This window comes from Hippoglossus hippoglossus, chromosome 13 (genome assembly GCF_009819705.1).
Source record: "Hippoglossus hippoglossus isolate fHipHip1 chromosome 13, fHipHip1.pri, whole genome shotgun sequence".
Lineage (NCBI taxonomy): Eukaryota > Metazoa > Chordata > Actinopteri > Pleuronectiformes > Pleuronectidae > Hippoglossus > Hippoglossus hippoglossus.
Genome location: NC_047163.1, coordinates 7921596 through 7943875, shown reverse-complemented (window position 1 = coordinate 7943875; position 22280 = coordinate 7921596). Strand labels below are relative to the sequence as shown.

Below are 22280 nucleotides of genomic sequence, written 5' to 3'. Positions count from 1 at the left end.
TTCTAATAACTATATTTATTTTCTAATAACATGGGTATTATATTCCATTCTTTTTTTGTTATCTTACTTTAGTGTTCAACAGATTTTCTGTTATTTATCTATTTAAATTAGCCTCTGCCCATATGTAAGAGTACATGTCTGCTGTTTTGTATATTTGTATTCCTTAAATTGAACATTTCTTATTTTCAAATCAATGCATTTCCACTTATGGTAAAGTGAATGCTTCAATTTAATTATTTGTTGCTATCGTGCTAATATACACACATTTGAACGCTTATGCTAAGCTGAGTGGGAAACTTGACTGTGAAAATGTTATGATATATTTGAAAGATTAGAATTTAAAAACTATAGATTACTGGCTTTGAGCTGGAAATACCCATGTAAGAATGTACCTGTTCTCTACAGTTCACCTCAGTGATCTTTTTTCCCACTTTGCCCAGTTGAACTACACGTGTTGTACTGTATAGTCAAGTACAACCCTCTATTTTTCATTCAAGATAGTTCAGAGTAAAACTCATAAGCGTCTGTGATCCAGATCAATTCAGTTTATTATGCCATTACATTACACATTTTAAAAGTCGGCTACATGCACACTGATGCTGTAACACTCTTCAGTTTAGCTTCACAAGCTGACACCATGGAAAATGTAAGATATCAAATAAAAGACTAGCAGATCATTTTTTCTGGGTATAAACCATTTCTTGAGTCTCTTGACCCGGACTTGTCATCTAATGCAGGGAAATTATATATTTTTATAGGAATATTTGACGATTGAAGGGGAAGACTTGACTCCTCGGTATATTTATTCTGTAATGAAATAAAGACACATACAAGCATATGTTTTCACGCAGACTTTGATCCAGCTAAGTGATATTGTACTGTACATTTAATCTGTACAAACATGAAGGTCTTGGTCTGAGTTTCACTGGGACACCCGGGCAGGTCATCAGTCCCTACTTAGGTGGGCCTCCGAGTGAGCCCTCCTGATTCTTATCGATTGGGAATCCCACTTTATCTGTGTTTCCAGCTTCTCCTCTCTGCAAGACAGGACCTCCGGGGTTGGGGTTGTTGATGGTGCCCATGAAGATCGGTACTTGAGTCGTATCGTCCATGATGGCAAAGAAGAAGGGTTGGGTGAGGTGGAAAACGGGGTTGGACGCACGGGAGATGACCACGGCGGTGGCTGCAGCAGCCTCTGAACCCTCCTCATTTATCTCCATGCTTGACTTGTGTATGATGCTGGACACCAGCAGGGTGCCCTCTGCCATATCAGACAAGTTGGGACCGGAGAACAGTTCTCCCAGGCCTAACAGAGGAGAAAGCACAGGCTCAGCTCAGGGGATATAATATATTTGTATATTCAGTCTGCAGAAGCTTCATTGAACAACAACATTCTGATCTGTGAAGTTACACAAAAATAAACATGTCCTACCAAGTTTGGTAAAAACCTCCTGTAAGTCTTGACCATAGTCCAGTTTGAATTTAGGGACTTTAACTTGAACTGCCCTCTCCTTAGGCAGACGCTCATACAGGCTCGAGATATTGAGTTTTGGGCTAAGCGAAGACACATTTACTTGGCCGGACAAAGGCATGACCACCAACAGGCTCATGGACTTCTGGAATGGGAATCTCGCCACCTGCGGAGGGAGAAGAAATGCCGTTCCGTCAGGGTTCGTCGTTTTATTTCTAAACTGCGTCTTTGAGAACATTGATGAAACCTTTAAGAATAAGTGTTTATGTCTCACCTGAGCCTCCAGTTCATTATCAATAAAAAAACTCAAAGGGTGTTTGGCATCCTCCATCACTTCAACGTCAACCATGCGCTTCTCGTCAAGGTAGAAGACGCCTCTGGTGGTGAAGCGCGGGTCAAATCGTGCTTGCCATTCCCCTGTAGGAAACATAGGGTCTTAGCTTTAATCAGAGAAATACCTCAAACATCCAGTAGATTATGACAAAAGACAATTAGCAAGCACAGGTCATTTCATTGATTGTTCTCATTGGGATTCTCAGCTAAATGTATCTGAGAAAAGAGGCAGAATTCTATGAGTGTGAAGACATTTCTCTTCTCGTTCACCTTTGAAATGGACAGCATTGATCAGCATGAGGAGCACATTGGGTGGTAAAGCAGACAGGAAGTCAGTCATCTTTCCTTGTGTCGCCTTCTCCACCCACTCATTGATCTGCTCCAAGCTCTCCAACACAGCTGGATCCGAGTCGTATAACCGCTTGGACTCGTTCACGAAGTCTTGCTTTGGCTCAAACCCTAAAACACACAACAAACACACACACTTTCTCACACTTCAGCACTTAATAAACAACAAGAGTTTCTGCAAGCGGTAGCTGCGTAGTCTCAACTTTTAGTACAGTTACAAATATTTTTGTTCTTTTAGGGAGTGACCTTGGCGCAGGAAGATGCGTGTGGCAATTTGCAGGTCGTTGTTTCTGAGCTGCTCTAAGACGTGATGCATAGAGTGGTGGTAGCAGGCGAGAGTGTTTTGGTGGAGATGATGCATCAGCAGCTCCTCTGTCCCATTTACTGCACCTGTACAGAAGAGGGGCACAATAATTGGATGAGAGCAGTGACAGTCTCCAGGCGACCATAAACCGGGGCAAGTTGCTGACACGATTAATCAAACGTGGTAATTACATGCAGTGTGTGTAGCACACGAGCTGCTTGGGGACAATGTGTCATGTAAAAGCTACAGAGGGACATGCACACCTAAAGCCAGCTGGGCCAGGGCTAGTGATATGCTGAAAGGAGATATGATGACATTTGGCTGCTCTGGCGTCGTCTGCAGGTTCTGCAGCAGCTGTACACCCAGTCTCTGAATGGAAGCAGCAATGGCCTCCCTCGACTCCTGGCTCCGGCCAATGGTCTGACAGCCCTCTTCTTGCATTTCTTCTGACGAGTCCCTGTTGGGCGAACTAGTTGTCGCAATTACTGTTGCTTTTGTGGTATCTGCGATTTCTGGTTGTGCTGTACTTTCATTATCTACGTTCTGCGGGCAGAAACAGGAGAAAATGTTCAGCACAAGGACACATTTTCCACACTGTGAAGTCAGAGGAGCAGTACGCTGCTGTGAGAGTGAGCGTTTCACAAAGTTTTCCAGAGTGCCTCTCACCTCTATAGGGTGACTTGGCAGTAAAGGAATTAGAGGCACCAGGGGGACTGACACATCTTCGGTCGCCTCGTTTCTCTGTTGAGTAGAAAGAACACAAAATAATTTATACAACCTATAAAATCAGCAAAGATTATACTGTAATGTTATGGCTATGATCTTAATTTATTAGTTATTTCAGTGCTTTACAGTGACTCCTTGGCTGCAGACATAGATCAACAGGAGTGTCAGACGGAGGTCCATGTCCTTACAACGTAAAACTGTAGAAAAGAGAAATGATGTTGGCTGAAAAATGTCTGTCACTTTTATGGAGCAATAAATACACCTCTCTTGTTGAAAAAGCTTTGGTATATTGTGAAATAAATCAACATCCCTCTGAAGTACATGTTTTCATTCCTAAAGTTTTAGTTACAAACTAGTAAAAAAGAAAAAAAAAATCCTTTCATAAAACATGACATTCTCACCTTTATCTTTATATTTTCTGCGGGTCTTAAACTTTCTCCTTAATTATTCACCCTCTTTAAGAGCAGCCAAGAATAACTGGAAATGTGCCTATAACATAAAATATGCTTGTTTTAGACCATGCACCAAGAATGTCAGGGTTAAACTGCAAAGTGTGTGTAGTCACACAGGCAGTCCGACAACACATCCTAATATCTCAGATTTATTATTAAATAAAAACGCTGTATTTAACTATTCACCTCATGGGGCAGAAAATCCATTTGTCTCTGTGAATTTAAGCACCAGCATTATTATTATTCAAAAGAACAGATCTCTAAGAAATAAGTCATAAAGCACCCGAGCCCCTTTCGCAGACTTCACACAAACATGAAAAACCATGAATAACTGAGCACTACTTCCAATGTTTTTCCCAAAACTTCAAATCACTCAAACGTACAATAATGTCCTAAAACAGTATTCAAATATATTTGTTCTTACCTTAAATTTAAATAGAAAAAAACTTGCTGCCTTGTCCAAAAAAGGAGCGACTAAGTGACCGTGGATGGCAGAATTCCTCAGAGTCAAAGATTGGCATTTGCACAGCAAACAGTTAAATATCAACTTACATTGATTGGGGCCTCGTATAAGCCACTATTTGTTTGTAAATGCAGCTACTGAGACTCTTCCAAGGTTAAATAACGAAGCCTGACACACTCAGCTGTTTTGCATGTCACTGGGCTGCTGATTAATTCATGACACAACTAAATGTGTTGACAGCTTAAAGTGTGGTTATCCAAACTGTGTGGGGGAAAACAAATACTATTTGATGACTTCAGTGTTAGAAATCAGATGACACAAAGCACAAGCCCACATTTCCCAGAAACACCTGGCTCTGAGATACAAACCACGAAACTGATTACACGTTACTGCTTGTACTAAAGATGTGTTTGTACATTATGATCACAAAATGTCTGTAGAGGATTAACGGGATAAAGAAGAAAAGAAACATATTCAGTGGATTTTATCTCATTTCTAAACACAGATAGCTTCCACATCACATGACAGTCATCGGCAAACACAAGAGTGGACTTTGCCCAATCTGAACTCCAGTGACTCAGCGAAGGTTGGATAGAGAGGGAGTCATGATGAATCCAAGTGAATCACACACAAAACAACTGTACCACAGAACAACATGGTAGTAATTTTTATTAAACCAGTTAATAAATAAGCATTTCTCCTAAAATGTTCACAGAAGTCCTGGATCTGTTGTAACAACATTGTTCGTGCGACTACAAACTTTACTTTTGAAATCAGATTGATTGTTTCACGATTGAGCTTTTCACTCCAGGTTTACAAAAAACACAAAATATCAAAAAGTGTAGTACACTTGTCAAAGCATTTTGGACTTTGGGCAAATCATTTGAAAAGTAGGCAGAATGTGTTTTACAACATAACAGTGGGGAAATCATACAAAGAGCAAAGCTTTGATTGTTGGATAATACTGGGCTTTGAAATCCTGTGTAGATTCATTATGGGTTTTATGAAAACTGTGCTTGATTTAAGGAACATAAATCTCTACTGTACATTAATTTGTATTACAAGTAGCAAATTGAACCACATTTTGTATTGACGAATAACTTTTCTCAACACGTTCATGTGCAGTTACATATAAATGTTAAAATACAAACTGTGTATCTTGGCATCGACTATGTCAGCTGTTGTAGTGAGAAGTTAGAAAGTTGTGAGTCTACAAACTGGTGCACCCAGTCCAAATGGCATCTGCCGAGATTCCCTCTCAGTCTAATGTTGCTACTGGTGCTAACTGCTAAATCAAGAACCCCCTAAACACGGTTTAGAAAATTCCAAAGCAACTTCAAGTAATTTATTAGTGGATAAAAACATTCATTCTTTAAAATCTGAGTGAGAATCTAAATGTTACAATTCAGGCCATACATGTGCAGTAGAATAAAGGCTGTGCGTTGGTAACTGACTTGAGTGAGCGACAACAGCTGAAGTGTCTCCACTCTGCGATGATGCCGTCGAAACAGCAAGCACACAAACAACCTACTCTGAAAAAACTCTCATGGAAAATGGAGAAACGCTGACACACAAAAAAATGACTTGATTCACAAATACTGCATAGTTTAATCAGTGCATTTGGATACGCATGTATTCTGACGTCAAGGGAAATGAAAAGCGAGGTCGATGTATTTTTGGTGTTGTTATGCATCTATTTGGAAAGTGTAAACACTATATAAGAACCAGGTTTGGTTCCACCTTCCTGAGCTTCTGCTTCATTCCTTTGAACAGAATAGTTGACCAAGTCAAAAGAAGAATTGACCTTGTCAAGAGTTTCCCATTATATACGTTTTATACATCTACGGGCTTGTTAAAAAATCATGGGATTTACTGTACATGATCAATGTCAATGGTGTGGCCATTAAATGCAGTGCCAACAGCCAGGGAGGCGAGTTTCAGTAGTCGTGAAGCTTATAGAAACGCCACTACTGGTGCTGCTTTGTTCAAAGAGCTATTTAGAGAATGTGACATCCATCTTAATCATTACAACTGACCTCAAGCACAGGAGAAGGGACAGAGAGACTTCTGACACCAGCTGTCTTTGTAAATTAGCTTTAAAAAGGTCAGCAGTACGAGTGTTAAGTGTAGCTGGGAACCACAGATTTAAGCCAATAAGCGAATGGCGCCGTTCTCAGAGCCCAGCAGCAGAAGCCTCTTGGTGGGCAGGATGGCCAGGCTGGTCAGAGTTCCACGGAAGTTCTCCGAGCTCAGCTTTGTGCTGCTGACGGGACTCAGGGAGATGTCGGCCATGGAGTACACCCCAATCTTGTTAGCCACAGTTCCGGTTACAATCTCCGAACCGTAAAGGTCAAAGGCATGGATAGGGTCAGACTGCGACTTGTACTGGCGTATAGGCTTGTTTTCCAGGTCTTTCCACACAGTAAGTGTGTAGTCGGTGGAGGAAGTAATGACCAAGTTTCCCTCAGCAGCCTGAAAAGAAAAAACAAGAAACAAAGTCACCGACTGACGAATCCAGTTATGGCAAAATTATTTTCCCAAATTTTAAGAATAATATCTAATTGCTAAGCAATGCAACTAAAATATCTCCTTGAAAATATGCTGAAATTACAGAATATAAGAAAAACTTGAACTAAACAAAGTGTTTAAAAGACTAGCAGCTGCACACAGTTTTAGTCGCTTCTTTTCATTCCTCACTTGTTTTGTCTACAGTTACTGACTGACTGACCTTCTATTGAACGTAGCTTGAGATTTAATGAAAATATTAAAACATCTGACAAGCAGTGTGTCCAAATTAATTTCCCAGCTTAATATGACAACAGCCACTGGTTGATATGTGTCAGAAGTGAGGGGGAGTCTGAGTAATATGAACGTGCAAATGAGAACCACCATGAGCTTTCTAATAAGTAACTTCATGTTTGCCTAAACTTGTGCCTTTAAAACTAGAGATACAATCCTTGACCTAAATTGGGGTTAAATAAAGTTTGCTCATCCTTGCGTTCTGTTGACAACAGATTTGCTGGGTACAACTTTCACCATCTCTGTATCACTACCTCTGGGGGCTGTCAAAAGCAACTCGACTGAAACACCTTCGAGCTTGACGATGTGATGTGGACCAGGAAAGTGTTGCATTTTTTGGTCAGTGCTGGAGAAAACTTTCTCAATGTGCATTCAAAACAGGTTTTAGAATTAAATGATCCAATAATCTATGCAGTCAAAAGTTAGTTATTCACATATATTGTGGGTTAGTCAGATAAAGAGAGTCAACAGAGAGTACCGGACTAATGTGCACTGCGTGGGCTGTGATCTCCACAGTTTGTTTACCAGAAAGTCTGATTGTGCTTTGCTTTCGTTTTGAAAACACCCCCATTTTAGCAAACTAAAACTTAGTCAGTGAAGTCTTTGATGTGGCTTTAATTAGTTCAAATAAAAGAAAAACTTTACAAACAATTATACTATGTTTTCTTAGTCAGAAGTTGTCATTCATGTTTTTGCGAGTTCCTTTCCTGCTTTCCTTCCCCTGTGACTGTTTTTTACTGCATTTTAAATAAATTAAAGGCCTAAGAGCATTTCTTACACTATTTACTATTCTTAAATCCCTCATTTATACATATAGGAATTGTGCTGAAACTAATGTTAACTTCCCCAGTTTTAGAACATAAACAGTATTTACATAATGTAAAATATGGTTTAAAATAACTATTTCTATTTATTGAACATCCTCCGGATGGGCTGTATGCATGAACGCAAATGTCAGAGTGAGACCCTCCTGTGTTTCTGCTGACTTTCTCCATCTGGCCCCCAAGTATACACAGCAGGAGATCCTCCATAGGATTCATCGCGAGCGAGTGGGGGTCTTAATGACTTTTTGTTTATGTGACTGACGCAAAAACTAAAAAACTATCAAAAAGATCAGAAATACTGTATGTTGGTTGAAAAAGTGAAGCCATACACGTAGAAGACACAGCTGAAGAGGTCAAGAGACTTTGTGGGGATAACAACCGAAGCAGGTGTCAATGTAAACAAAAACATGTGATGTCCGCAGCAGAACGAATACGTTAAGTCCTGCCTCTGACTGCTGCACCCCCCCTCGCCTGAATCCTCCGGAGGATTTGTTGCTGTTGTGAACACCTCTGAGTCTCCTGCTCCACATTCATGGATAAAAGGCAACCTCTGGAGAAAGTCCGGACTCAATTCTCCAGAGTTCCTCCTGAAATCGTGTCTGAAAACGGCTCCAGATTCAGCTCTAATCAGTGATAGAGACGTAACAAAAAGAAAACTACACCCAAAAATGCAAACACACTCCAAACGTACCCTCATTTGGAGAATATCTCCCTCATGAGCTGGCCAGCCCTTCAGAATCAGCCCGGTGCGTGCGTCTAGCAGAACAATGAAGCCAGATGAGAAACCTGCAGCCACTGTGCGCCCTGAAGGGCTCACTGCCAGGTAGCGGATGAGCCCAGCACTCAAATTGCTGTATGCCAGACGGAATTCATGCTGGGGAGACAGGGAAAGATTTGTCACTGTCAAGACTGAAACAAGTCTTTAGTGGAGAAGAGTAAAAGAAAGTGCTACTGTTTTTGTAAACACTAATAGCTCATAATTTCTAGATATTGAATAGCACAGGTCTCGACAGAATGAGCTTGCTAAGGGAAATTGCTACCTGCAATCCTGGTTTGCGTGGATCAATGAAGCGGAGAACAGAATCCGCACTCCCAAACACGACACTGCAGTGTGGAGCTGGCATCGTAGTGACAGCTGTAATGGGATTCTTTCCGTCCACGGCTTCATATGAGCGGATCTGCTTGCCTAAGGACAAAAAAATGCAGTTACATAGAAAAGTACTTCAACAAATTATAAGCTCCAGATGCACATTTCTATTAGTGAGCTGTCATGCACTGTGCTTGATATTCCATACCTGTAAACTGGTCCCACAGGTGCACGGTGCCATCACAGCTGACTACCTCCTGAGAAGCCTCGAGCTGTCCAACATAGAAGACTGACTTTCGATGGTCGCTGTACGTTAGCCGAGGCTCCACTTCCTGTGTCCCATCACCATGGTTATAAAGAGGCCAAAGCTTCACAGTCTTGTCTTTACTACCAGAAAGAAAGTAATCCTCTCCTGCCAGCGGTGCCAAACACTTTGTGGTGCCCGAGTGACCCAGGAAGCTCTGCAGTCTGATCTGGTGGAAGTGGAAATGTGGATCCTGTACGTTGAGACCGATCTCATACTGCCAGTAGGCCAGCCAGTTGCCCTGCAGGGAGCGGCCACTGCGAGGGAGTTCTTGCTTCAGGGCACTTTCCTCCAGGCTGGAGCCTGTCGCCCAGACATTGGAAAAGGGAGCTAATGTCCCAACAGATGGAGTGGTGAAAGTGGAGGAAGTGGTGACGATCGGAGTGGTATGGCTGGTGCGTCCCCAAGAGTTGGCCAAGCCCAGGTTGGGACTACCGCCATACTCAGCGTCTCGGGGCACTTGGATGCGGTTTCCGACCAGGTGGCTCCCAAACGTTCCTGACTCAGGGATGGAGTCTCCCAGCGGGGTGGAGCTGCTTGAGGGTGCAGGAAAGGGGCTGCACCCGACCCGCCTGCCGAAACCGGAAGAAAGCCCCATGGAGGATGGAGGCAGCTCCGCCCTGGACATTGCTGTGGGGATCGTCTCTGGAGTCCCCTGGCTCACACTCTGATGGTAAGACTGAGCCAACTGCCAGACCAGCTCGTGGTTGGGAACCAGTTTACGAATTGCCATGTCACCTACAGAAATAACAATAAAACACAGAGTTATTACTTTGAAGTGTAAAGGTATATTTGAATTGATCACAGTTTACTGCCGTCTCCCTGCTGGACGGGGTATTTTGTATCTGACAAAAGATGAAGCATTTCCAACCTATGAGACAGTAGAAGGGGATGTAGGAGGCGTGGGCCATCTCAGGATTAAATACAGTCTGCAGCTCTTCCAAGACCCCCAACTCATATGTCACGTTTGACCCTTCAGGGGTACAAACATCCACCACCGTGACTTCTCCCACAATCCTGCGAGGGGCGCTGTCCAGCTACAGCATAAGAGATGTAAGTAAAAAATTATTAAAAACTAAATGATCTGAGGCAACAACAACCATCCTGCCATACTTTCTCTCTATTTGTCTGTCAGACAGTTCATATCCTCTTTTGTCTCAGTCTTCTCTTTTTATATTTATGCATATTTAAATCCACCTTTGTGTAATTTTTTACATAAAGCTCTCTGTGATAGATCTGCTTGTTGAAAGTATTCTAGAAATAAACTTAACATGTCACACCATCAGTCAGTTCCTATGAATTGTGTGCCTGTGTGTGTGTGTGTGTGTGTGTGTGTGTGTGTGTGTGTGTGTGTGTGTGTGTGCCTGTGTGTGTGTGTACCTGGGGCTGCAGACAACGCAGCAGAGAGAAAACTGCGAAGAAGCGACGCAGAGTGTCAGCCATGTGCTGTTGCACCATTTCCCTCCCAATGCGCAGACAGATAAGAGCCATGAGGCTGAGCGTCTTGAGACAGACGGCAGTGCGTGTCTGCACCCCGCTGGGGAACCTGTGAACAGCACAATGGATACAACCAAGCACCGGATGAATAACAGACCTATTGAAGCTCCTTTTATGATTAGTTTTTGACACAAACATGTAAAGATATAGCACATCAAAAATTATGAACAGTTCAAAGTGTATGACAAATATGAAAGAAAACATTTTAACATAGCGCTGACATTTGACAGGTCATGTTTGAATTATCCACATCATTTGTGTTGCCACATAATACATGTATGAATGTGTATAGAGAGATGTTTTGCTATTTACCCCATACTGGGGGTGGTGAGCAGGTCCAGCAGTGGCAGAAGCACATCCTGATTGATCTTCATAAGCATGTCCATCAGAGTGGTATCAGAGAGAAAGACAATGATCTTCTGTGTTAGTGCAACAGCTCCCAGCAGACTTGCTTCCTTACGTGTGTTAAGACGCTGCGAAGACGGCGGAGACACCTGGAAAACAAGCACATTGGTAAGATTTCAAAAAGCATTTAATGATTAATATTTCAGAAAGAAGAATTACTGAAAAAAATGTACATTGTTAAAAACATACGTTTCCCCATGAAGAAGCAAACTAGCTTATTAGGCAAAAATAGGAGAGGGTGGTAGTGGTGGGACAGGTGGAGGTGTAATGGTTACACACAAGCAAGTGTACATTATCTTTTAGGTATGATCTTTCTCCTCTTACCAGATATCCTATATAAGGCAGGTACTGATAGGTCAGTAGAGGCTCCCCATAGAGTTGAGCTATGTAGATAAGACAGTCTAACACAGGTCCTGCTGTCTGATCACCGACCACAGGCTTCTTCTCATACACGCTGCCCATTCCTACACTGTCCAGATCGCTCTCCTCGGATGCAGGGGCCACAAACTGGTGGTTCTCGGGCCCTACAGGCAGAGAGCATGAGAAGAAAAAGAATAAATCGAAAGCAGTGTCAGTTAACATTGGTTGGACATTACAAAACTCCAGATTAAGTGCGAGGGTTAGTGTGCCAATGGTGAGATGAGACTTTTATGTTGTGAATTTACGTACCGATGTAACAATTGGTGAGCAATCGCAGCAAATTTCTGGCTACGTATCGAGACGTCACCGTTGGTCCGAGCTTCGCTGAGAGCCATCGAACTGTTTTGCAGATTGTGTCTGTGTGTGTGGAAACATGTTTAAAACGTTAAAATTATAGGTTTATCAGTTGATTAACACATGTTTTACATAAACATCCATCATTAACTCACCTAGAAGAATCTTTTGCTCCTTCTCCTCAGAGTCTTCGGCTGGATCTTGGTCGTCCTCCTCCTGCTCTCCCACAATGCCTTTCTCTGTCTCTTCCAGTGCCATTCCATTAACAAACTCACCCTCCAGAGTAACAACTGTGGCTCCCGAGGCTTCTGTACAACCAGAGTGAGTGAGCTCCGGGTTGGGTGACCGAGACTCATTAGTCTCGGTCACCTCCTCTTCCTCCATCTCTCCTCCCTCTTCTCCCTCACTCGCATGTTTCAGGTCCTGGCTGCTGTCAGCTGATTTGAGACTGGCTCGATCCCGTATTGAGTCTCCATCACCCAGGGAAAGTTCACTTGTGCTGCTTTTGTCACTTAGTTTCCCCACACTTATAGACTCCTGGTCTTGATCCTTGTTGGCAGAGTTCTGACTATGCTGTTTCCCAGCAGCCACTCCTGCTCCACTGCTAACATAGAACCCATTCTGAAAGTCCTCTGCCTCTGAGAGGAACACTTGGTCATTGAGACTGATGCCAGAGGAGTAGTCAACCATCCCTGTGTCCCCCCCTCCCCCAACTCCACTGGGTCCGCTGCTGCCCCCCATATTCCCGCCAACAGATCCAGACGATGACCGCACCTCACCACACTGAAAGTCTTCTTCCTCTTCCTCTCCTAGATTACATGTGCCAGTCCTCAGGCCTTTACACGCTTCCCCACCAGAGCCTGAGACGCAGCTTTCAAAGCCAGTCATGACCTGCAACACATGGGGAAGGAGGCTGGACAGAAAGGCCTGCAGGCCGAGCCTCACAATCAGCTGCAGAATGAAACAGTCAGTGTAGAGATAGAAACGTCCTCGCAGGCAATGAGGGTTTTCATATACGTTGATCAGTGGCTTCAGTAAATACTTGTTTGCGTTTCTGGGACCCAGTACTCTAGAGATGGGCTCAAAAAGGTACCAAGCGGCGTAGACAGCTGTGGACTCCTCAAGCATGAGGGCTAGAATGAAAGGCAAGAGAATCTCAAGACCCTCAGCTGTGATGTTACCACGTAACAGAGTCTCAAGCTGCTGCCACAGGTGAAAGACAACATCTCTTCCTTGAGTGCTACATGTCAACTCCACCTTAGTGTGGTAGGAAAAGATAAAATCATGAAGTGCGGAAAAATAGGAGGGAAATGGAAAAGGGGTGATGACTGAGCTCAGTAACTGGCAGGGGTTTGGAGGAGGGAGACCACCACAGATGGGTTCATATTTGAAGAGGAGTGGATGTGGACAATCTGGTACTTCTCTATGTGCTATTCCAGAGTGCTTCTCTATTAGCAGCAGTGTCTCCAGAGCCTGGTGCAAAGACAGTGGCACATCCCGGAGGCTGGCCGAGCATAGTTTCATAACAGCTTGGAAACGCCGTCTGAGGGGGGTGCCTGGTTTCAGTCCTCTCAGTTTAAAGGAGAAGAATATCTCAGCGATGAGAACACCCAGGGCCTGCATGTCTCTTTGGTAGAGCTGTGTGAGGGAGGTTAGAGATTCAACTATCACACAGTTTCTTGTGCACTCACTCGATCTTGCAGGATGCTGTACTTCAGCGTGGAGACTCCTCACCAGGAAATTGTTCAACTTCTCCAACTCTTCCAAAGGCTGCAATGGGTTGAAGCCTTCAGGGAGGGTGATCTTGATTTCCTCTGCAGAGGCAGTTACACTTCCCTCCCCATGTTTTTTGTTCACTGTCCCACCTCTTTGTAACATGGCACTGCGTAAAGCAGGGAAATCACCAGGGAATGAACATGGGGACTGAGATACAATAAGTGCTGTGTGCTCTCCTCCCATTTTACCTCCCGCTGTGCTGACACTTGGCACTGGCACAGAGCAGGATGCAGAACCAGATAAGCCAGCGGACGCTAATGAGTCCAGAGCTTCTGTACCTTGTTCAAGCTCATCATCTCTGTCTACCATGGTCCAGCCACTGGACTCGCACCCTGTGGACTCTGGCACCATTCCATCCACACTGTCAGCAATGGCGTTGAATTGAGGGATGTGTAGAGAAGGCACATTAAGAGCAGCAAGGCCAAGGAGAGGAGGTTCTGCTGGGGCGTATTGTGAGGGAGATAAGCGGGGAGGGTGGGGCTGGTCAAACAGTTGAACTACTCCGTAGGTAGTCAGATTGGTGTGGTTGTCCACTAGGTGCAGGCACACATTCTTGGCTTTTACAGCTTCTTTACCAGACAGCTTAAAGCCAAATGTGAGGTCGATCCAGTGATGCAAATGCTGGGACACCTCTCTGCTCTCCAGAAGGCGCCGGTGGACCTGGACAAACTCCTCACAAGACTTGCACCAAGAAGGCACATCCAGGTCTGGCATGTCAGGGTGGATAGAGCGGAAAATGGTGGGATCTGTGTAGAACTCTGGAATGCACTCATCAGGGGTCCAGCTCTGCATGCGCTCCATACTGGCTGGGTATTCATTAGGCTCCCACTGAGATCTAACATGGCTGCATAACACTGACTTGGGTGTCTGCCGGGCTTTGTAGACATAGTAGGTGATGTCTGAGAGCACATCAGATATGTGATGAGGTACATGGAGGTGGTCAGACTGTCCAACACCACCAGCACCTACTGAGCCACTGAGGTCCCCACCAACACCGCCTACACCAACCCCACTAGCTGCTGCAGCTGCCAAAGCCTCTTTGGTCATCTCATATGTGAAGTCCAGCTGTTTATCCCCCTTATTGAGCCTGAACTTTGACCTCCTGAGGTCCCGGAATTTTCCCAATGGCACAGTAAAATCCACCACCCATGGCAGCACCGGGTGATAGTTAGGGTCTCCTTCTCGCCGTCCTGCCAACCGGTTCAGTTCCATCAAGTAGCGGAAGTTACTGACTCGGCCGTGAACCCAGTCCAGAACCAACGTCTTGAGCTCATCAAAGCAGTCTCTGCAAAGTCTTTTGTTCTCTCGGCTCAAACATACACGGTCCCTTGGAAGGACACTTTTTGGCACTTGTCTGCCAGAAGCATTACTGTTTGCATCCCCATCCCTCCCCAGTTCCTCATAATGAGCGAGGTTGAGCTTGAGGCGGCTGCAGAGCTGCTCATCTACTGCTATGTCCAGCAGAGAGAGCTCTCCACAAGACAGACCTGCTGCATGACATGCCTGCAGAGCTATTATTAGCTGGTAGAGGATGAACAACACTTTGGCATGGCTGTTAGCGAGCTTGGCTGGGCTGAAGGAGACAATATCTTGGAGTGAATACTGAGTATATGGTAGGATTACATACAACATCTCCGGCGTCTCCAGCAGACACTCAGCAGGCAGAACATTTGGACACAGATGGTCAGACTGGGACTTGGAAAAGCAAGATGAACTGGATGGCAAGAAGCTTTCTTTCTCTCTGGCTGGAGAAAGTGATGGTGATGCTCTCTCAGATGAAATAAAGGTGCAGTTGAAGAGCTTCTGTAGAGCATGACGTACTGCATCCACAGCTGCAACGTGCATTTGTCCATTGGCTCCTACATATGGCTGCACGAGTTTGGAATGAAATTCACGCCATAGATTCCTGAAAAAAGAAAAAAGAAAAAACAGAGAGCTTAAACATTACAATATCAACATTAATTATTCATCATTTATATCTTTTAAACTTATACATAAATCTCACACTATTAGACTTTAAATTCATTGAACCTAATGTTATTATGAGGGCATGATAAAGCAAACCTCACTTCAAAGGGAATGAAAAACCCTGAAACCATTGAAGGTAGAAAGTTAACTTAATTAAAAACAAAACAGTGATGCTCAAGGTACTATGACATAACAGCAGGAACAAAAACATCTGTTAACAATGGAACCATTTTTTCTCAAATAGTTGTGTACAATAGTGACAAACACTTTTTTTTGAATAGTGAAAACAATACACATGTTCACAAAGCCCAAGAGAATAATAATAAAATGAAAAAAGCAGAGAATCTTCACCTTTCAGTAAAAAGAACCAGAGAATGTTGGCCATTTTTGCTAGAAAAGTAACTTTACTGAGTAAATAATAACATTTATTACAATTATATAACTACCTATTAACTTAATTAAATCAAATACTATTTTGATGCACTACCAGAAATAATAAAATTAAGTTTTTTTATTTAAGATCGTTGAATAAAGAGCAATTCATGTTCACAAAGTGTAACTTAATAGTCAATTGTCGTTGAGGTGACAGATCATCTTAAAAGGGGAGATTTTAACTTTGTCTGAGCTTTAGACAGTAAAATATCAAAACATACACCGTACCTGACATTATGCTGTGACACACACTGCATGGTTTTGACGTAAGAATCCTGCGACATGAATTCCGTTTGTCGATCGCATGGGTCTCTCGACAATCTGTAGCTGAGCTTGCTTTTCCTCAGACCCTGAATGCACACTCGTGTCCAGCCAGGGGGCAACTTTGCCTGGGAACACTGAAGGTATGTGGAAATCTCAGCCTCACTGATGCTGTCGAAGCGAGCACAGCGCATGAGCCTCCTCTCCCTCAGTCCCATCAGCCAGCGCGTAGGAACGAGGGCTACGAGCTCCCGGGGACGGGAGCCTGGGCCTTGCTGCCGTCGGTCAATCCCCAAGTCTTTCTCAACGATGTGCATTAACCAATCCATGGCGAGTCTCCAATGCTTGTCCAGAGTTACACACTGATCAGCTGCGTTGTCCTCACCCTCTCACACCGATGAGGATTCTCAGACATCCATGAAGGAAGGAATCAAGGTCCTCAAGGGTCGAGATAAACTCTTCTTCTGTCTGACCCTCTGAGGATTTAAATGCAAGACATAACTATGCAATTAGATTAACAACAACATGCTTTAACTGTAATACTACCACGTCATACGGAAATGAGATTAGTTTCTACAGAGGAGAAATGCAAGATTGATGTGATTTTAATGAATGTGTTTGTTTTTGTTCTCGACCTAGACCCTGAAGTTTGAGCCCATCTCACATGACTGCACTTCTTCTGCACTACAAACCAATCTACATCCGGATGGGGGCAAGTTTCCTGACAAACTTCAGGACAATCAAACTATTCTCATCAAGTGTAGAGCTCACTCTATTCACGTCTCGTTCAGCTCTCATCCAGTAACAGTGGCTACAGGTTTTGAAATGAATCTCGTAAAGCGTTAGCTGGGTTGCTAGCTGGCTGTCAGAGATAACAACCAAGAGACAACAACGGTTAACTTATAAACTGTGGATACTGTATATATATGACTGTATATATAATAAGCGAATGTGGTATAGCTAATGGCGGCTTATTCAACACTTTGCATAAAGGAGCAGGAAAAGCTTTAAGAAGAAGCTCAGACAATTAAGGAAGTAACTTGATGCTAAAGTTAGCTTACCGAAGATGCTAATGCTAACTCAAACAAGCAGAGAGCGGTTATTTAGTGACTTAACATTAATGACAGGCATCAAACCACCGTGGTTACACAAGTTAAACATGGCTGCAGCGTAATTACATAACGGCAGCGCGCATTGTTTGATATTCACCTCCCACCACTTGTAGCGGATGACAGCTGAGCCTGTGCAGCTACCTAGCTAGCGTCGCGCTAACGGTGCACCGCCGGTCTCACGCATCGCTGACTTTGTACCGCACGAACGCCACAACACGACCACATGCTGCGGTGGAGAGCTGCGTGAGCTCGCTCGCGGGTCCCCGGTGTCTCCAGGTGCGTGTGTCAGCGGACGGACGCGGCGCGGACACGCACGGCGAAGGTGAGGAGCTGCGGGCGAGCTGGAGCCATGTTGCTGAAGCGACGCCTCACGTGACACACAACACAGCGGCTCATGTGATGCTGCTGCAGGACACCGACGCTTCCTCTGCAGCAACAGCAACACATGACAAACACCGGACCACACAACTTGTTCAACAATCAGACGCCACAACATGGAAGCGCCAGAGGAAACAGGGCCGGATCTAGGATTGTTCTGCATCAGGGGCCATACAGGGGGCCACAATTTACAAAGAGGGGCCAGGTTTATGAGTAATAGCAGGTTCCATTGCACCTCAGAGCTCGGCCCTCGGAATGACTTTGCACCAGAATAACCCGAGTTGCTGGCCACTGTTAGCAAAAACAGTTCATACTAACCCATTACGCAGCATTTCACGCATTCTAACACTGTAGGGAATCATTCACAGACAGTAATTGGACAGTACTACGTGTACGACCCATTGAATGACAGCAGTGCTAATAAACCGTAAAAACTACAGCTTTCACTACTGTTGATATACGAAGGGTCCATCTCGGATTTCGAAGTCGGCGGGGGTGAGGTTCCTCCGGCCTTCCGGGACGAAATTCCGACTTCAGGGAGCGTTCCAGTTGCAACTTCCGGGTTCTGAGCTCCAAGTATTAATGGAAGGCGACAGAACATCTGTGCACAATTACTAATTTAGTAAGGTGCACATTTAAGTCCTTATGTAATGTTTTCTATTTTTAAGCAAAGCCACACCTAACTCAATATATTTAGAAATTATTTTCTATTTATTGCTAGTATTGTTTGTAATATTTAGTAGGACAGGGGCACTTCAGGGGCAAATCAGATTGTAGCTGGGGCCAGGGCTGCAAATTTAAAATAGAGAGCGATGACTGGAATAAGGAATGAGCAGGTCAAAGATGTAACCTGATTAAGGTCCATGCAGTGCTTTCAAATCAAATTAAAGAAAATTCAAATCAATTCTGTCCTTCACAAATAATCAAAGAAGATAGGCTAGTGCCTGGTTACCTGAGCAGAATAATCAATTTTATGTTGATTTGTGTTTGGAAGGGGCGGGTGGGTTGAGGGGTATTCAGCTGCAACACGCAACCTTACCACTAGATGTCCCTAAATTCTACACACTGAACCTTTAAACCTTCTCTTTTCATATCACACATGCTGTTTTTATTGTCTTTTGCTGTTTTCTGTGCAACTTAAACTCTAAATCCTGCAGGTGATAAAAAAAAAGCGTTACTTCTTGATTTAAAGTGACAATAGCAAACTACTACAGTACTGTGCAAATGTTTTAAGCATTCTATATGTTTGGATCCCTATCTATCACGCGAACTATCTGGGAGGGGTCTGCTCAGTCCCAAATCAGCATGACAATGAGCCCAAACAAGAATTCTCTTCAGTGACTATGAGAGTAAGAAGTTCAACAACAACAACAGAGGGTGTGGTCGCCCCAGAGCCCTTATCTCAACAGCATGGAGTCAGTTTGAAATTATATGAAGAGACACAGGAGAACTTCTCCAGGAGATTTGGAGTCTATTGTTCCTTCCAAGTTCCAGGGTTACACCAAATAATAATTTATTTCTGTTGCACTTTAAATGACTACTTTCCAAATAAAGCTAACTTGTGGGCTTATTTTTGAAAGCATCCTTTACAGACCACTGTTTATTTCACTTATCCGTCATGAAGTTGTAGCTTTGCAACAATTCACAGGCTGCTACTTTCAACATGAATACAAATGAATGTCTTGTGCGTAACTGGGATGCAGTCAGAAATATCTCCACAAGGTGGCGTTATGTCTGCAATTTCATAGACAAACCCTTGAGCAGTTTTGTGCAGACCATAGACTGTGCATTGTGCATACATATACAATTCAAGGAGGTTATGTTTTCACCCGTGTCTGATGTCGATTTATCTTTTAACTGAATTGTACAAAAACTGATTTCTACCAAACTTGGAGGGACGGGGCCCAAGCATGGAAACTACAGAGTCAATTTTGGCTTAAATTAACGGTCGGATCCCGGATTTTTTTCTCTTTCTTTAACTATGTTTCATAATAAATAAACCATAAGATTATCAGACTACTTCATTTCTTCTTTTATATCTGTACTATAAGAACAAGATAACTGAGAGCGAATTCTAGTGTCTATTTGAGATAACTGTATCAGGACCTTGGTCTACTACGGTTGTATTTTTATTCAATGTGGTGCGGCCATGTGAATAAATGATGACTGGTCAGAAATTTGTGATAAACGTTTGTCTGGTGCCAGATTGGAATCTGGATTTCTGTCACATTACATTTAACGTGCATGCTTGATTCCCTGACACTACATTATTTATTTGTTTCTCATGAACTCCTGCTAATTCCGTCTGTTGGCTGTGATTTGAATTTAAACCCTTTACTAAACATAAACGTGAAAACAGACTGAATACAGAAGTAGAGTACATTGTCATACAGGGGAATTCAAAATGCTTCATTTCATATTTAAACAATATATGTTAGGTTGTTACAATATCTAATTCAATGTTTATATTTTAGATGTATTCTCTGAGATGGCCCCGAATGAGTATAACTTGTGAGGACGTGCTTCAAGTTAATTTTGTAAACTTAATACAGATGGGATTTAATGAATATGAACTATTTAAGATCACCGAGATGCTGATCACCAAGAAAAAACAAAGGACACTTTTTTAAATTGTATTTAAATATATATATTTTTTATATATGGGTGCTTTGAACATATTGCACTTTTCAAAACTCACCGAATCACTGTTTTTTGCACGTCTTAAACAATTAGCCTATTGCGTGGTCTATTGGTTTGATTGTTGAAAGCCCACAGTGGGTTATAAACTCAGAATTACAGGGAAACAAATTGTGAGCTCCTCTCATCTCAGCATACCACCAATGGAGCATAATTACTGTCAGCACTTTTACAGAAAAGCTGCTTCCAAAGAACATGACATTCCTTGGCTCAGCATATCATGTTCTGCTGTTAGTTCTGCTCTCGGTAGTTTTATACCAGTCGTGTCAGAATGTGGCAGAATGTGTTTCATGTCCTGAAGCTCAGCGTCGGTTTTGGTTTTCCAAATAGTGGCTGAAAATATACTGAACGTACAGTTCATGCAACAGGACAAAACGTGCCTTACATTTCAATGCACTACAGAAGCCTTGCAATTAATCTAATTTGTCTGTTTGTACTGATAGATTTCATATCATTTAGTGATGTTTATACATTGTGTCACATCACTGGGTGTCATCACATGAATTCACTAGGGCAAAAGTTAAATGGTTCACTAGGCTGAGAAAATATTCAGAGTTGACCTTTGACATCTTTTAAAAGAAAAACAAACAACACACAGAGTCCCAGCAAAAGCTACAGATATTGTTCATACAAAAGGTTATAGGTTTGGAATGAACCATCATGAACCCATCATAAAGCACAGCAACCCTTTTCTCCTCTCCTTGTGTTAACTGGTATTCACTATTTTCGATACATACAAACTCAAACCACAAAACTTCATATTTTAAAATGGAGGGATGAAAGATATTTTTTCTACCGGTAATACTTCAAGTTCACTAAGGCAGAGAAAACAATCACAAGAACATTCCAATTTCTTGTTTCATTTTCCACCTGAACACTATTTCTGATCTTAACAAAAAAATCATCTCACCACCTGGTTGCAGAACAAAGTAAATGGAACAAAAGACCAAAATGAAGGGAGGAAGTGTAGAATTTAGTCGGCCACCATTGAGGGAGCCACTCTTTCCACTGGCATGAATGGAAAATACATTGATTGATTCCCTCAAACGCTGCAAATCTTATCTTATCAGCTCACGTTATTTAACCGGGCATTTGTGTCAGTTGCTTATTGAACCCTTTAACAATCACACAAATAAATTAATACACTCATTGATTGATATAAATGAAGTCAGTCTAATTTGCTGAAATGCTCATATTTTTTAAATAAGTGCCGAGGATTTCGCCAACAAGCCTGAAATAGTTCTGCCAATATACAATTTATTTATGTGAACCTATTACAAGTGAATTGTGAAAACTACTTTTGTTTAATGTTCTGTTCTTTATCAATTCTCTTTGATGGAAACTGACAAACTCGTGTTGATTGACAAGGGTGAGTTATAGAGGTGTGTTGTGGTGAAGGGTATTTAAACTTAAGTATTCATGTCAACAGAAACATACAGCAGAGGGGGCAATATTCACTGTAATCCCTGTAAATACAATTTACCACATTAGTGCACATACAAGCAGTTTGCTGCAGAAGTTACGCAAAAGACTGTGGACAGAGTTGCAACACATTTAAAAAGTTGTTGCATGTGTTTACTCATTGTTGGATTATTTCCTTGTATGCATTGCATTTCAATAAACTTCCAAAACCCAACTCTTTTCTAATGTCATCAACATCACATGATAGAGAGTTGGTATCCAGTCGGCCAAACAACTATGTTTGTCACTGATTGACTCGTAGGAGGTTGTTTTTGTATCTTTAAAATTGACTTTAAAAACAAAAACTCAAACACATTCTGATTTTAAAAGATTTAATAATAGAGATGAGAGCACCTTTTTCAAACTATTTTCTTTTTCTTTGATGGCTGTTTAAAAGGTCATTTGGTGGGTGGAGTCACAATGTGGGAAATTGGACTCATCACCTCAGTATTTCTAAAGTAATGATTC

At 42.7% G+C, this 22280-nt stretch overlaps 2 protein-coding genes across 6 annotated transcripts; both read right to left on the bottom strand.

Annotated features, from left to right (window-relative positions):
• Positions 1-525: 525 nt before the first annotated feature.
• Positions 526-4402, bottom strand: serpinf2b (serpin peptidase inhibitor, clade F (alpha-2 antiplasmin, pigment epithelium derived factor), member 2b). Of its 3 annotated transcripts, XM_034604047.1 has the most exons (11): positions 4059-4400; positions 3590-3671; positions 3309-3379; positions 3123-3197; positions 2720-2999; positions 2399-2542; positions 2075-2263; positions 1746-1888; positions 1433-1637; positions 869-1306; positions 526-788 (listed from the first exon to the last, which is right to left on the bottom strand). In XM_034604047.1, the coding sequence occupies exons 3-10, from the start codon at positions 3360-3362 to the stop codon at positions 954-956; spliced, it is 1443 nt and encodes a 480-aa protein (XP_034459938.1). In that variant the 5' UTR covers positions 3363-3379; positions 3590-3671; positions 4059-4400; the 3' UTR covers positions 526-788; positions 869-953. The 3 variants fall into 3 exon arrangements, with proteins under 3 accessions (XP_034459938.1, XP_034459940.1, XP_034459937.1); XM_034604049.1 differs by lacking the exon at positions 3590-3671 and having other exon boundaries at positions 4187-4402; XM_034604046.1 differs by lacking the exon at positions 3590-3671 and having other exon boundaries at positions 4059-4394.
• Positions 4403-4748: 346 nt separating this feature from the next.
• wdr81 (WD repeat domain 81) lies at positions 4749-21280 on the bottom strand. 3 transcript variants are annotated; one of them, XM_034604043.1, is made up of 12 exons: positions 17374-17766; positions 16132-16640; positions 11883-15409; positions 11683-11790; positions 11338-11537; positions 10921-11102; positions 10492-10657; positions 9983-10148; positions 9016-9849; positions 8761-8906; positions 8412-8594; positions 4749-6569 (listed from the first exon to the last, which is right to left on the bottom strand). In XM_034604043.1, the coding sequence occupies exons 2-12, from the start codon at positions 16491-16493 to the stop codon at positions 6243-6245; spliced, it is 6201 nt and encodes a 2066-aa protein (XP_034459934.1). In that variant the 5' UTR covers positions 16494-16640; positions 17374-17766; the 3' UTR covers positions 4749-6242. The 3 variants fall into 3 exon arrangements, with proteins under 3 accessions (XP_034459934.1, XP_034459936.1, XP_034459935.1); XM_034604045.1 differs by lacking the exon at positions 17374-17766 and adding an exon at positions 21262-21280 and having other exon boundaries at positions 6243-6569; XM_034604044.1 differs by having other exon boundaries at positions 6243-6569; positions 17381-17767.
• Positions 21281-22280: the final 1000 nt, after the last annotated feature.

Excerpts from the sequence above, each read along its gene's own strand:
- wdr81 (XM_034604045.1), bottom strand. The coding sequence starts at position 16,493 with ATGGATTGGTTAATGCACATCGTTGAGAAAGACTTGGGGATTGACCGA. Across the intron at positions 11,103-11,337 it reads TGCCTTATATAGGATATCTG|GTGTCTCCGCCGTCTTCGCA; the intron begins GTAAGAGGAGAA and ends CTTGTTTTCCAG. Across the intron at positions 8,907-9,015 it reads CCTGTGGGACCAGTTTACAG|GCAAGCAGATCCGCTCATAT; the intron begins GTATGGAATATC and ends TTTTGTCCTTAG.
- serpinf2b (XM_034604049.1), bottom strand. The coding sequence starts at position 3,362 with ATGGACCTCCGTCTGACACTCCTGTTGATCTATGTCTGCAGCCAAGGA. Across the intron at positions 3,198-3,308 it reads TCTGCAGCCAAGGAGTCACT|AGAAACGAGGCGACCGAAGA; the intron begins GTAAAGCACTGA and ends TCTACTCAACAG. Across the intron at positions 1,638-1,745 it reads ATAATGAACTGGAGGCTCAG|GTGGCGAGATTCCCATTCCA; the intron begins GTGAGACATAAA and ends CTCCCTCCGCAG.